The sequence below is a fragment of the Dasypus novemcinctus genome, chromosome 1 (genome assembly GCF_030445035.2).
Source record: "Dasypus novemcinctus isolate mDasNov1 chromosome 1, mDasNov1.1.hap2, whole genome shotgun sequence".
Classification (NCBI taxonomy): Eukaryota; Metazoa; Chordata; class Mammalia; order Cingulata; family Dasypodidae; genus Dasypus; species Dasypus novemcinctus.
Genome location: NC_080673.1, coordinates 19,999,149 through 20,014,683, shown reverse-complemented (window position 1 = coordinate 20,014,683; position 15,535 = coordinate 19,999,149). Strand labels below are relative to the sequence as shown.

Here is a 15,535-nt window from a genome sequence, read left to right as displayed (position 1 = left end):
TAGGGTAGTTGGAGTTTTGTTTGTTTTCAACACCCGACCAGTCAACTGCCTGATCCACCTTCTCCCAACCCAAGTTCCTCTCTCCCAGGTCAGCTAGGTAAATCAGGCTGCTTGAGCAAATTCACCTCTACCCTCTTCCTGGAGCCACCTCTTGCCAGCTGGTATGCTCCCTAAAATTCAAAAGGGTCCAGGTAACCAAACCCACAGAAAGAAAAGCCCTCTCCACCCTTCACCAGAACTTTCTTACTCCCAGAGAACACTCCCTCCAGCTCAATGGCTGGTGGGAGTCAGGGGGTCTGCAGTCGCTTTTTGCCTTGATGGTGGGGCTTAGCTAACCACCATTTCTAGCATTGGGGTGAGAAACTCACGGTTTTCCCTTGCTTTTTAAAAAATAACTCTTTGTCCTGTTCCTTCCACATGGATGCCCTGAAGCCTACTGCTCTGTGGGTTTCCAAAACAGCTCACTCAGGCAGGATCTTGTCCCTTCTCAGTCGTTTTCTGTGAGAGGTGGTGAGTGCCCACTTAAACCAATGCCATTTGCCTCATTCTCCCCTTTTTTCTCCTTGTATGTACCTGGATGCAATTATATTTTGGAACCCTTTATGCCTTGAATGATGAAGCCATCTCTACCATATTGGCTTCGAGAAGTTCATCAAGTTTTCCATTTACTGCTGTGGTGTGTGTATGTTTCTAACAAGACCAGTCACCTTCAAGGGTTTTTTGTTAGCTCTTAGGGTCAGTCATAATCAGGACACCAATTATGGTTCTGTTGCTAACTAGGTAAATCATTTAACTTCTTTGACTGAATTTCTTATCTATAAAATGGGGCTAATAATAATATTTACCCAGAGGTACTTGTGAAGTAAATGTATGTGAAAGTGATTTGCATACTGAGGTCTATAAAATATTAGTCCTCCTTCTTTAGTCATATATAACTATGTATGAACATACTTTCTGTCTCATAGTTTTGGCTATTATGCAGCATTCTTTGGTTTAACAAACCACTTGGGTAACTACTCAGAAGAAGTATCATCACTCTGGCATAGGAAGGAATCAAATCCAAATCTAAATTTGACTTTCTGTTTCTAGGCTTCTTATAAACTCTAGTTTAGTTGGTCTTAGGGAAAAATGCACATGCCTACTATCAGCAAAATATATTTCAAAGAAAAAAATGTATTTACTAGCATATCCTTTACACACATGGTTGAAGTATGGAAGAGCATAATGCTTCAATTATCAACTCATCAAACTTAGAATTAAATTGGAAGTTACTATTTATATATTTGCCAGTGTAACTCCTACTTAAAGTGTTAAACTTAAAAAAAACCTTCAAGATTCCTTTTTAAAAGATATAGCTCTTTAAGGTAATTTTATATTGAATTATAAAATGAAACCCAAAGCATATATCACATTTTCATTTCAACTGTCTTTCACATATCTTAAATACTGAGCTCCCAAAAGACTATATGCTGAATATGACCTCAAAACTTTCAAAATGAAAATGAATCATGTCAAATCATTGGGACAAAGTTCTGAAATTTTTGCCATGAATCCTTTATCTTCTTCCTCCCCCACAACTTCCTCTGGCTTCTCTTCCACAAAGCCCCTTTGCAGTAGAAAGAGTCATATTTTTCTCTTGTTCTCTGCTTTTGTGCTGCCTTCAATTTTAGGGACTTGTTTAGAAATTCCCAATGCACGGGTCATGTTGACCAAAGCTTGTGAATATTTATAGATTTCTTTTCTCTAAACGGCTGTATTATTGCCTGACGGTCCACTTGGCAATTAATCATGTTCCACCTTGTGACAAATTTCCTCTTTGGACATGGACTATTATTTCAGTATTTCATTGCTATTTAATTTTACATGAATCTGTCTTGCTTTCTCTAAAGGCATCTCAGGATCACGAAAGGCCAGGCCCACTTGTTGAGTTTTGAATCTCACAGCATGGAACAGAATACCTGACAGTAGCAGCGTTGGGGTGTCAGACCTAAGTTTCAAACCCAGGTCTGCTCTTTCCTACTTTGGTGACTCTGGCTAATGTAGTAACCTTGCTAACCGTGTTTCCCTATTTGTAAAACGGGAGCACTGAATCACACGATGGTGTGATTGCCCAGGCTGCAGCCTTGCCCGGCTCCAGGACTGCCCTCCCTGTGGACCACCATGTGAGTGGCGCTGTCAGGCCTGGGCAGGGCACACCTGTGGGGCTCTGGGTGGTGGCCTGCGTTAGCAGGTGTGATTGGTGGGTCCGGCATACATTAGGCACGCAATACACGGCCGTTATTGCTATTGTCGAATGCTCATTGACTTCATTTATAACGTTTAATGATGACTTGCCAAGCAGAGGAAAAGTTGCCCGGTGTGTAAACAATGAAGTGGTTACCTTTGCCTCAGGGAGGAACCACACAGATTTTAATTCTCGTTAGGGATGTCAGCTACCTTGTAATACTATAACATAATATCGTCTCAGAAAGTTAAAACGATCAATTCTAATCTCTTTAATATAATAAGAGATGGGATGATGGAGAAAAAAAGAGCTACCATGATACCCGGTTCTTCCAGGGCTGGCGATTCTCTTCGAAGTCTACTCTGTCCGTGTGGGTTTGGTGACAACAGCCTTTGCTACCAAGGAAAGATTTATACAACTTTGCAATGAGGTTTGAGTATTTTCAGACATTTGGAGACATTTGGACACTCAGATTCTTGATCCAACCCTTAGGGTTAGCAATTGATTTAATTACAACAGCAAAAGGGAATATAATTTGGATGAAATGAAAGCATGAAATAGGAATTTAAGGTCTGGTGAATGAAATACCTTAAACTCTAGGTAGATTTTTTTTCTTTTTTTTCCCTTTAATACTTTTTTTTTTTTTAAAGATAAGTTAGATTACATAAATGCTACATAAAGTATGTAGGGGATTCCCATATGCCCTATTTTCTCCCCCTCCCACACTTTTCCACATTAACAGCATCCTTCATTAGTGTGGTCCATTTGTTACAAATGATGAGTACATATTGGAGCATTACCACTAAGCGTGGATCATAGTTTACATTATAGTTTTAGGTAGATTTTTAATATGTGTTGAGGATATGATAGATATTCATTTAAAGCCCCAAGTGTGGTTTTTAATTAAAATAAAGAAGAAAAGGTGACTCTTTTAGTTTCCTACCTGCTAAAACAAATGGCATACAATGGGTTAACTTAAACAATGGGAATTAATTGACTCATAGTTTCAGAGTCTAGAAGGCCTGCCTCCTCCCTGGGTCCCTGTCTTCTGGCTGGCTGGCAAGTCCTGGGGTTTCTAGGCTTTTTGATTACATAGCAGTACCCACGGCTGTGTGTTCTCCTTTCTCCTCAGGATTCCCTCTACTTCCAACTTCTGGCTGCTTCCTGTGTTTTCTCTTTCCGTCCAACTGTCTGACTTTCACTCTGCTTATAAAACATTCCTATAATATGGGTTAAAGTTCAGTTTGATTCATTTGGGCCACATCTTAATTGAAGTAACATCTTGAAAAGTTCTTATTTACAATGGGTTCGCACCCACAGAATGTGGACCAAGACAAAGTACGTGTCCAAAGTGGAGTACACAATTCAATCCACCACAGTGATCTCGAGTAACTGCTCAGGGTTGCAGAGTCGGTGATGCTAGTGGAGCAGACAGAGTGGTTTTTGTGGTATCGGATCAAGATCACATCATTGCATTGTATATACCAAGCTGAATGTTACCAGGTAGTTGCTAAGAGCAAATTACAGAAAAATAATAACTGGTTAATAGAATTGCAGGATAAAAGAGTTGAATGCACTCTCTGAGATTATGTGATCCAGCTTTCTGTCTTCAGTCAGGGGACGTTTAAATCATCCAGCACAGAAGCTATTCTCATAACAAAAGGCTCACTAAGGATAGAGAGCCCTCCATTTTTTTTTTTGTAGCACATTTGATTATTTTATCTTTTAAGAATAAAAAATATCTTACTCATTCAATCTAAAATTCAGGTAACTAATAAATTTAACCAAGGATGTAAAGGATTTGTGCATGGAAAACTGTAAAACATTGCTAAAAGAAATCAAGGAAGACCTAAGTAAATGGAAGCACATTCCACGTTCACAGGTTGGAAGACTAAATGTAATTAAGATGTCAGTTCTGCCCAAAGCAATTTACAAATTCAAGGCAATCCCAAACTAGATTCCAATAGCCTTTTCAGAAATGGAAAACACAATCATCAAATTTATGTGGAAGGGTAAGGAACCTGGCAAAATCATCTTGAAAAAGAAGGAAATCGGAGGACTCACACTTCCTAATTTAAAACCTATGTCAAAGTTACAGTAATCAAAACAGCATGGTACTGGCACAAGGGTAGACATATAGACCAATGGATTAGAATAGGGAGTTTAGAGATAAACCCTCACATATATGGCCAATTGACTTTTTTTTTTTGTACAAAACAATATCTTCTTTATTTGCATACTTTAATTTCAGAACAAAAAACTTGCAATACAAACAGTAGACATCAGTAGATGGAACCAGGTGGGACAGAGCTACTTAGGCTGCTGTGGGAGCCAGGGGAACACTATATAGTGGGTACAAGTTTAGTGAATAGAAATTACAAATTTAATTCTTCCATTTTCATCAGCCTCAAGAGGGGAAACTCATCAGGAAGAGCCACGCTGGCTTCCTCTGCTGTCACTTCATCTTCATCAATGCCCAAATCTAGCTTAATCATGTGGTAGAGGTGATTTGAGTAGGTCTGGGAATCCAGAGGACAGCAGTGCAGTTTCAAACAAGAGCACCACCAGGTCTTTTGACAGCCTTATCATTTTTGTCTGCCTCAGGCTTTTCTCACAGTGTCTCCACAATGGGGTGGTCAGGATTGATCTCCAGGTGCTTTTGGCTATCATGTCGCCCATTATAGAGTTGTCTGGAAGCGCCTGGCCTTTCATGATCCACTCCATGTTAGCTGTCCAGTCATACATGCTAGTTACAATGCAACAGGTGAAGACACACCCTATTGGAGATCGTCACCTTCTCAATCTTTTTATCCAAGATTTCCTTCATGAGCTTGCAGAGGTTCTAAAATTTGTCCTTGCTCTCCCTCATGTTCTTCTTCTCTTCATCCTCAGGTAGCTCCAAGCCCTCCTTGTTAATGGAGACTAGACTCTTCCCATCAAATTCCTTGAGCTGCTGCATACAGTACTCATAGATAAGCCCAATCATAAGCCCCACTTCTGCACTTGCTCCAGAAAAGCAGAGTTGGCCACTTGCTTTTTGCTTTCACCAGTGATATAACAGATGGACTTCTGGGTTTCCTTCAGGTGAGAGACATATTCAGAAAGAAGAGTCATCTCATCTCCAGACTGGGAGATGTGATAGTGCAGCAGCTCAGAAAGGCGTCACCAGTAAATGGAATCCTCATAGATTCCAAGCTGCAAGCTTTTAGAGAATGCCTCATAAAATTTCTTGTAGTTCTCCTTGTCTTCTGCCAGCTCAGAGAAGAGTTCAAGGCACTTCCTGACAATGTCTTTGCAAATGACCTTCAAGATTTTACTCTGCTGTAATGTTTCCCACAAGATGTTCAGGAACAGGTCCTCAGAATCAACCATACCAGGGATGAAGTTGAGATATGCTGATATCAATTCATCACAGCCGCCCATAATGAACACACTATGGATGTAAAGTTTGATGTTATTCTTTTTCTTCTTATTCTCAAAGAGGTCAAAGGGAGCCTGGTGGAGGATGAATAGCAATGCCCTAAATTCTGACTGACCTTCCACAGAGAAGTGCTTGATTGCCAGATGGTCTTCTCAATTCTTAGTAAGGCTACTGTAGAATTCTCCATATTCCTCCTGGATGAACATCTGGTTCAAATGTGCTTGGTCTTATGCAGTTCTTCTTGATCAATGCATTTCTCCTTTATCTTCTTGGTTTTATTTTTCTTTCCCTTACCACTATCATCCTCCTCATCTGAGTCCACATCTTCAATCTTGGGCTTCTCTTCATCATCCTTACCTTCTTTCTCACCATTCTCTTTCTCTGTCATATCATCACTGATTTCCTTCTCTCATTCCTTCTCCAAATAAAGGATGAAGGGATAGCCTATGAGGTGTGATTCCTTCATCATTATTTCCTTTTTTTTTTTTTTTTGAATTTACAAAATGAATTTATAAAATAATGTCACTGAGTCACTGATAAACCATGTATCACTGAGGGTGTTTAAGAAATGCCATCCATACAAGTTCCTGAAAGATGACAATTCCATCAAGTATAGATTTGTGAAAATTTTCATTTTAGATATGAAGTAATGTATTTTCTCCATATCATGTCCTCATTTTCCAGGTAGGAGGAATTTGATTCCTTAAAAAACAAGCATGACCTCCATTAAAGAAAAGTAAAGAAAAACAAATCCTAACTACTTCTTAATAAGCAGCTCCTAAATCTTCCTTTTATTTTACTGTATTTAAAAACTCTTCTTCTTGAAGTTTCAGTTTGAAGTCCTCTTGGATTCTTTCTAGCAACTCTGGCTTAAAAATAACATCCAATGCTGTCATTGCCAGAGCTTTGGCTGTACGCAAAGTGTAGAACTGAGCTTTTTGTGATCCTGCAGCTTCAGTGTATTGTTCAGTATGATTCAGGGCATCGGAGCCGATGTAAAAATATGAATGAATTCCAGGAACCACAAAGGAAACATTTCCAAAATCAGTAGATCCTGATGGGCCATTCAAAATTGCATCTTCTGAAATGAAGTCTATTCCCAGCTTTTTTCCATTTTCCACATAAGCTTCCCATAAGCTTTTATTGGGAAGAACATTGTAATAATCATGTATACCACCTTTAATTTCCATTGTGCAACCAGTAGCCAAAGCTGCAGCTCTAAAGCAATCTTCTGCCTTTTTGGTCAAAACTGGAAGTTCTTTCATTGAGGGTGCACGGAAGTAATAGATTAATTCAGAGTAAGAGGGAATGATATTGGGTTTTACACCACCATTTTTTATTATACCATGAACTCTCCAAGTTGGTTTCATTTGCTGTCTTAACACAGACAGATTGTTGTAGGCAAGAACAGCGGCATCTAATGCATTTACTCCTTCCCAGGGGTAAGCAGCAGCATGAGATGCTTTTCCATAGTACTTCACAGTCACATCATGTTCAGCCATATCAGGTAGATAAGCAGCATTCTCTTGGGACGGATGGGCCATAAAAACAACATCAAGATTTTTAAAAGCCCCTGCTTCAATTAAATCAATTTTGCCACCACCATCTTCTTCTGCAGGGGTTCCCAAGACAACTACTAATTCGATTCCACCAGTTCAACCAGGCAGATTTATTGGTCACCAAACACCTTCACCGGCGGAGGAGGCTCGCCAAAGCCCCCTTCACGCCCAGCGCGGCCGCCACCCCGACCTCGGCGATCAGGTTGTGGCCGCAGGCGTGCCCCAGGCCCGGCAGCGCGTCGTACTCGCACAGGAAGCCCAGGTGCAGCGGCCGCGGCCCGGTGCTCGGTGCTCCGCCGCCACCCGCCGGCTCCCACTCGGCCCGGAAGGCCGTAGGCAGCTCGTAGTGCGGCTGCACGGTCCAGGAGGCGGCCGGCGGCTCCTGCTCGAAGAAGCGCGTCAGCAGGCTGTGGGCATGGTGCTCCTCGTAGGCCAGCTCGGGCTTGCTCCAGATCGCGCAGCTCAGGGCCCCCAGACGCTCGCCCGCCTCATCGATGCGCTCCGCGGCGCGCAGCTTCAGCAGCTCCAGCTCGGAGTCGCCACCGCTGGCACCGCCGGCCTCCCCAGCCCCGGACCGCTCTTCCCCGCATCTCATAGCGCCCAGAGCCACCGACCCGTCCGCGTCTCGCCCGCAGCTACCCAGCGGCCCTTCCTTTTTTTTTTTTTTTTTAAAGATTTATTTATTTAATTAATTACCCCCCACCCCCGGTTGTCTGTTCTCTGTGTCTATTTGCTGCCTCTTGTTTCTTTGTCCGCTTCTGTTGTCGTCAGCGGCTCAGCGGCATGGGAAGTGTGGGCAGCGCCATTCCTGGGCAGGCTGCACTTTCTTTCGTGCTGGGCGGCTCTCCTTACAGGGCGCACTCCTTGCGCGTGGGGCTCCCCTATGCCGGGACACCCCTGCGTGGGGCGGCACTCCCTGCGCTCATCAGCACTGCGCATGGCCAGCTCCACACGGGTCAAGGAGGCCCAGGGTTTGAACCGCGGACCTCCCATGTGGTAGACGGACGCCCTATCCACTGGGCCAAGTCCGTTTCCCCATCATTATTTCTTTGACTTGCCTCTCCTCTAAGTACTCTGTCTTGTCTTTTGTAAGGAGCAAGATCACTTGGTCCCTAGCCAAGAGACTCACCATGGTTAGTATGAACAGTGAAGAATCCACAGTGGAAGATTCCCAGGCATTCTGCTTATCATCATTGTGCTTTGTGATCATAACCACCTTCTCTGCCTCCAAGTAGGCAGAATAGAAACCAACACCAAATTGTTCAATCATGGAGGTGTCTGCACCAGCCTGCAGTGCTTCCATAAATGCTTTGGTATAAGAACTGGCAATGGTTCCCAAGTTATTATTATTATTTTTTTAAAGATTTATTTATTTATTTAATTCCCCCCCCTCCCTTGGTTGTCTGTTCTTGGTGTCTATTTGCTGCGTCTTGTTTCTTTGTCCGCCTCTGTTGTCGTCAGCGGCACGGGAAGTGCGGGCGGCGCCATTCCTGGGCAGGGTGCTCTTTCTTTTCACGCTGGGCGGCTCTCCTCACGGGCGCACTCCTTGCGCGTGGGGCTCCCCCACGCGGGGGACACCCTTGCGTGGCAAGGCACTCCTTGCGCGCATTAGCACTGCGCATGGCCAGCTCCACACGGGTCAAGGAGGCCCGGGGTTTGAACCGCGGACCTCCCATATGGTAGACGGACGCCCTAACCACTGGGCCAAAGTCCGTTTCCCCCAAGTTATTTTTAAGATCAGCCTTGGTCGTGCCAGTGCCTGTGTCCACCAGAGTAGGAAGCTCTTGTGGATTGGAGATGATGTCACCTTTCATCTCTTTGTCCAACATGAAGTGTGTCTGTCAGTCTCTCATAGTGAATCTTGTCCAATGCATTAGAAGCATTAGAGATCAACTCCCAAAGGAAATTCTCCTTGTTGGAATAGAAAGTATTAATGATGAGAGACATAAGTTGGGCAAACTCTGCATGGAAGGCAAAAACCTCCACCACCTCCTCTCCATGATGTACTTCTTCAGGCATCTTGAACAGAACAAGCTGCTGGTACCAGAGAATGTGGCAGGCAGAGACAGTGTCTGGCTCTCAGGCAACAGAAAAGTTGCACCAGGGTGACTCAAGAGCTGGCCAATTGATTTTTGAAAAGGGTGCAAAGTCCTGTGTATGGAGAACTTCAGGAAATGATGCTGGGAAAACTGGATATTCATTTGCGAAAGAATGAAGGTGGATACCTACCTCATACTATATATAAAAATTAACTCAAAATGGATCAAAGACCCAAATAAAGAACGGAAACCATTAAAGCCCCAGAAGAAAACATAGGGAAGCATCTTCAGGACCTTGTGTTAAGCAATGGTTTCTTAGACTTTGTACCAAAAGCACAAACAATAAGAGAAAAAAATTGATAAATGGAACTTCATCAAAATTAAAAACTTTTGTCCATCAAAGGTCTTCATAACGAAAGTAAAAAAACAACCTATGGAATGGGAGAAAATATTTGGAAACCACATATCTGTTAAGGTTGAACATTCAGAATATAAAAAGAAACACTACAACTCAGCAACTTAAGGACAAAGAACCCAATTAAAATGTGGACATAAGACTTGAATAGACATTTCTCCAGCGATTATTTATAAATTGCCAAATCTCATGAAAAGATGGTTTACATTATTAGCATCAGGGAAATTCAAATCAAAACCACAGGGATTGATTAGATACCATTTCACACCCACTAGAATGGCTACTATTGAAAAAATGGAAAATAAGTGTTGGAGGATATGGAAAAATAGTAGCACTCATTCATTGTTGATGGGAATGCAAAATGGTGCAGCGGCTATGAGAAACAATTTGACAGTTCCTGAGAATAGTAAGTATTGAATTACCATATGACCTAGCAATCCCACTTCTAGGTATATATCCAGAAGAATTGAAAGCAGGGACTCCAACATATTTACACACCAGTGTTCATAGTGGCATTATTAACAATTGCCATAAGTTGGAAGCAACCCAAAGTGTCCATCAACTAATGAATGGATAAACAAAATATGGTCTTTATATGCAATGGAATATTATCAAGCCATAAAAGAAATGAAGTTCTGATACATGTGACAAATTTTTTAAAAAACAACATAGAACTGTACAACACAAACAAGGAATCTTAGTGTAAACTATGGACTACAGTTAATAGCATAATAAAAATATTGTTTCCTAAATTATAACAAAGGTACAAAAATAATGCAAAGTGTTAATCACAGGGAAAATTGTATGAGAGACATGGTATGCAGAACTGTTTTTTCTGCATGCTTTTTTTTCCCTGTAAACCTACAACTTCTCTACCAAAAAATACATTTTAAAAAGTATAGAAAATATCTTCAATATCCAAGTGAAAATTCAGATAATTAATTTTAAAAATTTTATTTTCTCTTACGCAAACACCCACAGACTGGTGCCTTGAGATGATAGTGTCATGCCGATGGATGACAGAAGGCAAGCACAAATTTTAACCTCTTACTGCATATCTTTGTCTAGGAGAACCAGTGAAGCTCATTCACACAACAAATATTTATTGAGCACTTAGTTCTGTGACTGGTGCTGAGGATGCAACAATGAATAAAATGGAATCTCTGTCCTCAATCCATTCACAGTTTATTAATTAGGAGGGAAGCAGACAAGTAGATAGGTTAATATTTACAAGGTAGTGTGGTAATAACAATATTGCTGCTCACAAAATTCATGTTTATTGCATGCTAGAAATTGTGTTTAATGTGTCAGGCATGTGCTATTTCATTAATTCTCACCCCCCCATCATAAGTTTTAATTGTAAAACATGGTAAGTGCATATATTTCTTTCTGGTTGGGCCTTTCTTTATGACCCATCCTAAATTCTTCCAGGAATGATTTATAGTAATAATTTGATCAGTCCTGCAAGTTTGCTCACATGAGTAGAGGAAGCATTGCAACTTTGGGCCAGCTGGCACATGGACAGCCCAGAGATTCATGTCTCTTGGACGTACACCTACCAACTTCAGCAACAACTATAGGTTCAAATGGAGGGGACAAAAAAGGCATGTGGAGAGAAGTCACAACTGAGTCCAACTCTGTCACACTTGGGAGCAAAAACTTCAAAGTAAGGCCCACTGGCAAGGCGCTAAACTCCAGAGCTATCTGCCATGACCATTTAACCTGGGTGTCTCTAGAATCTGAGGGGTCCCCCTATTTGGAGTAGTATCTACTTTGGCAGTCTATGAGATCCTGCTGAGATGTGCATAAGTGTTACCTTAGGGATAACCTCCCGACTCAATTTGAAGGCTCTTAGTCATATAAACTCATTTGTCTTTACCTTTCCCCCATTTTATTCAAGGTCTTTTTCAAATTGCATTGTGAGTTGGTGCTTGGTAGTAATCCCTTGGTGCCAGAGAGGCTCACCCCTGGGAATCATGTCCCATGTTGGGGGAAAGGTAATGCATTTATATGCTGATATGGCTTAGAGAGCAGCCACATTTGAGCAACATGGAGGCTCTCAGGAGCTAACTCTTAGGCACCCTACAGTATTAGGCTAAGAGGGAATTTCAAGAGCAAAGCTTCATAAGCATAGTTGTCAGTATCAAGGACCCTTCAATGGAACATCCTTCTTCACTATCCTTCTTCACTAATCATTGCCCTGCACTTGGGGGATTGTTCCTGTTCCAATAGACAATGTGGCAGAGCTCCCCAGGATAGGAATTCAATATTCTTTTGGTTATTGTGTGAGTCTCCATCCACTGTGACCATGCCCCATGAACATTTGAACACATTTATCTACCTTATATGAATGCCCAGGTGAACTTCCTCCCATGTATCCCCCATCACTGACACCCTACACCAATGATCTTCCTCTGCCACAGTTGTAACCCTTCTGTGATCCAAAACTTCTTCAAAAACGAAGCCAAAAATATCGTCAAATACAATTAATAGGAAAATGAAATAATGATAGGTTTAAACATGAGAAATAAAACACAAAACAATTTAGAAAAACTAAAACTAAACTAAAAATTTAAAATTGGAATATTAAATAAATAAGGAAAAATATTTAAAAATTTTTTTATGTTTTGCCTTTACCACTGTAGTATTTGTTGTCTTATATGTACAGTATATCACTGTATGTACAGTGATATTTTCTTCCATTTCTTCCCCATTGTCTTACTTTTTTTCATTTTGTCTAGAAAGACATTTTAGGTCACAGTAAAGTCACATACAGAACACATGGGACTCCCATATACCCAACATCCTCTCCCTTTTCCCTCTTTCCTATTAATGATCTTTTTACATGTGGATGGCATATTTGTTATAACTGATGTACATATATTGAAACATAGCTATTAACCATGGTCAGTAGTTTACATTGTGGTTTATATTTTAGACCATACATATTTATAAATTTTTGATGAAATTTAACATGGCCTATATCCATCATTGCAAGATCATGTAGAACACTTCCATTGCCCCCTAAATACCCTCTCTTCCATCTACTCTATTCCTCCCTCACCTTCCCCTTGGGGCCCACGGTGACCACCAGGCTTCATTCTTTGAAGGACAAGATTCATAGTTACTTGCAACAACACTGAGGGCTTGACACACTGGTCTGTCTTCCCCATTAGGAACCACCCATGCTCTGGAGAGACACCCTCCCCTCTCTTTGAGAACATATCAGGGCCTCCCAGGATGGGAATCCAACTCCTTCCCACTCATTGTGGGGGTCTCCACCCGCTGATACAACACACTATAACAAAATCATCACTCACACATTCTCTAGAAGACTGCCCCAGGTGCGCCCTGTCCCGAATGAACCCCCTTCCAACATCTTAAACCAGTAACCCTTCCTTGTCACATTGCCAAAAGAGTTTTCCCAATATTGTAGTTCCAACCACATACCCACCAATGCCAGTGTTCACCTGTTCCCTCTCCCAACCCTACCTCAGTTCCATGGACCGTCCAACCCACCCTCCCCACCCTACCACCCTTTCAAACTTGTACCACCCAACCCAATAGTATCACTAAACCCCTGTCATATCCCTTTACTGCACAACTCGTTCAGGACAGCTAACAAGGAGGTGAGGATAGTCAACTGCCATACCAAGGAACTGAGAGAGTCTACAACTGCAAATAAAAGAGTCCCATCCATCACCCATATGGGATCGAAACCCCCTCTCAATTAGAAGTGGAATGGGCATCACCATCCCAGAATCCTTGGGACTGGAGAATAAATATGGGCTAGAGTGAACTTATTGGTATTCTATTATAGACTTATTGGGGTTCTAGCAAATGGAAGAAATTATATCATTGATATGGAGGCAGTGGCCACTGGAAGTGCTGAAGGCAGGGAGTGGGAAAAAGAGGTGTGATATGTGGGTATTTTTGGGACTTGGCATTGTCTTGAATGACATTGCAAAGACAGATACAGGCCATTATATATCCTGCCATAACCTACAGAATTCAGTGGGGGAAAGTATAAGCTACAGTGTAAACTACAATCCATGCTTAGTGGCAATGCTCCGAATATGCTCATCAATTGCAATGAATGCACCACTCTAATGAAAGAAGTTGTTAATATGGGGAAGGGTGGGAGGTGTGGGGAGTGGGGCATATGGGAATCCCTTATATTTTTGTGTAACATTTTGTGTTATCTAAGTATTTTTAAAAAAATAAAAATGCATATTTTTAAAATGAGAAAAGGAAGCATTTAGGTTTTAGAAATCCCATTTCTCTTCCATACTTCCAGGATTTCAAGGACATTATGTTTCTATGAGTTTCAAAACTCTTTGCTGGAAGTTAAAACCTTTCTTTCTCTTTGCATTCCTACAGTAAGAACGTTAAGGCAAATGAGACCTCTGATTGAAGAGAAGGAAATGTCATATGGGAGAAAATGAGAAAGAGAAAGGAATACCACGTTCCAAAGTATCACCTGTCTTTTACAACACAAATGCACGTACATAGATACTTTCACGGTTATTGACTCTCAGATTCAATGCATATCCTTATCCAAAGATATTTAAATTTTACCTGGTTCTTTAACCCTAAAATATGTATTATTGTAATTGTGGAAGTTCAGACATCAGTGTACTAGGTAAGGCTTTCTGTTTTCTGTCAGTTTTCTTCTTTCCTGAGGCCATTGAGCTAACAATATCCTCTACAAAGTTGTTCCTTTATGTAAATTAGTTAACTTTAGCATTAATTACAAAACTGCTGTAAAATCTTTACAAGCACCCCTTGCTTACCTATATTTCTGTATTTGACTCCAGGCATATTTGTACTATACACAATTATGATTATACTTCTCTAAAGTAATAGTTAAGTTGATAATAAGGATGCAGAATGCTCATAAAGGTAGTCTATGATTACATTTAGTGGCAAATACAAAGATGCACTTTTTGCTTGGTATAATTAATGGTAAATGGTATGGATAATGAAGACAACAGCTGTGATGACCAATATGGACAAAGTCTGTTGCCCAAGTGGAAGAGAATATTAACAGTTGGGGAAATAAATGTTTCCCCATTACCTTTTTGTGCTATTGGTCCATTACACACTGCTCAGACTCCTAAGCTAAAAACATACCAAAGTATTAACTAAAAGAATGAGTTTGGATCCTGAAGCTCACATTTGGTGTACATGAAAATGTAGTCTCAGGGTGTATTGGTAAGCACGATGGCACTGCAGTGAGACATCCTCTTCCGTGCACCCCATCTCTCCCCGCCATGGGTTTGAAAAGAAGTTCCTGTGCTGATGGTTAAAGTCCCCAAATGTATTCCCTTCCTGAGCTTGGGCAGAGGCTGTTGTGGGACAAAATGATGTCTGTCCTTTCATATTCTTTGGAAGTACACATGATTTCTCTCAGTCTTTGGTATAGTTTTCTTCCCTCCTGAATGAGCAGGAACAAGCGTGGGAAACACTTGAAGGGATGCAATCTGAAGCCCTTGGCAGCTGTGTATCTGCCTAAACCCCTTAGAGAATGTGTTAGGGAAAGCATGATTAGGTAGTATTGCTTTTTTCTCCCTAAAGTCCAGAATATTTTGTATATATACATTTTTTTTTAAAGATGTATTTATTTATTTCTCTCCCTTTCCCACCCCGCCCCAGTTGTCTGTCCTCTTTGTCTATTTGCTGTGTGTTTTTCTTTGTCCGCTTCTGTTGTCAGCAGCACAGGAATCTGTGTTTCTTTTTGTTGCATCATCTTATTGTCAGCTCTCTGTGTGTGCGGCACCATTCCTGGGCAGGCTGCACTTTCTTTCGTGCTGGGTGGCTCTCCTTACGGGGCACACTCCTTGTGCGTGGGTCTCCCCTACGCGGGGGACACCCCTG

The 15,535-nt window shown here is 41.5% G+C and overlaps 1 protein-coding gene and 1 pseudogene across 1 annotated transcript; both read right to left on the bottom strand.

Annotated features, from left to right (window-relative positions):
• Window positions 1-4,599: 4,599 nt before the first annotated feature.
• On the bottom strand, window positions 4,600-9,223 carry LOC139436655 (heat shock protein HSP 90-beta pseudogene; annotated as a pseudogene).
• LOC101437263 (xaa-Arg dipeptidase-like) lies at window positions 6,259-7,799 on the bottom strand. Its single transcript, XM_023583762.2, is given in 3 exon segments — window positions 6,259-7,278; window positions 7,326-7,355; window positions 7,358-7,799. Coding segments are annotated over 3 exon segments (1,314 nt in total). The 3' UTR covers window positions 6,259-6,436.
• Window positions 9,224-15,535: the final 6,312 nt, after the last annotated feature.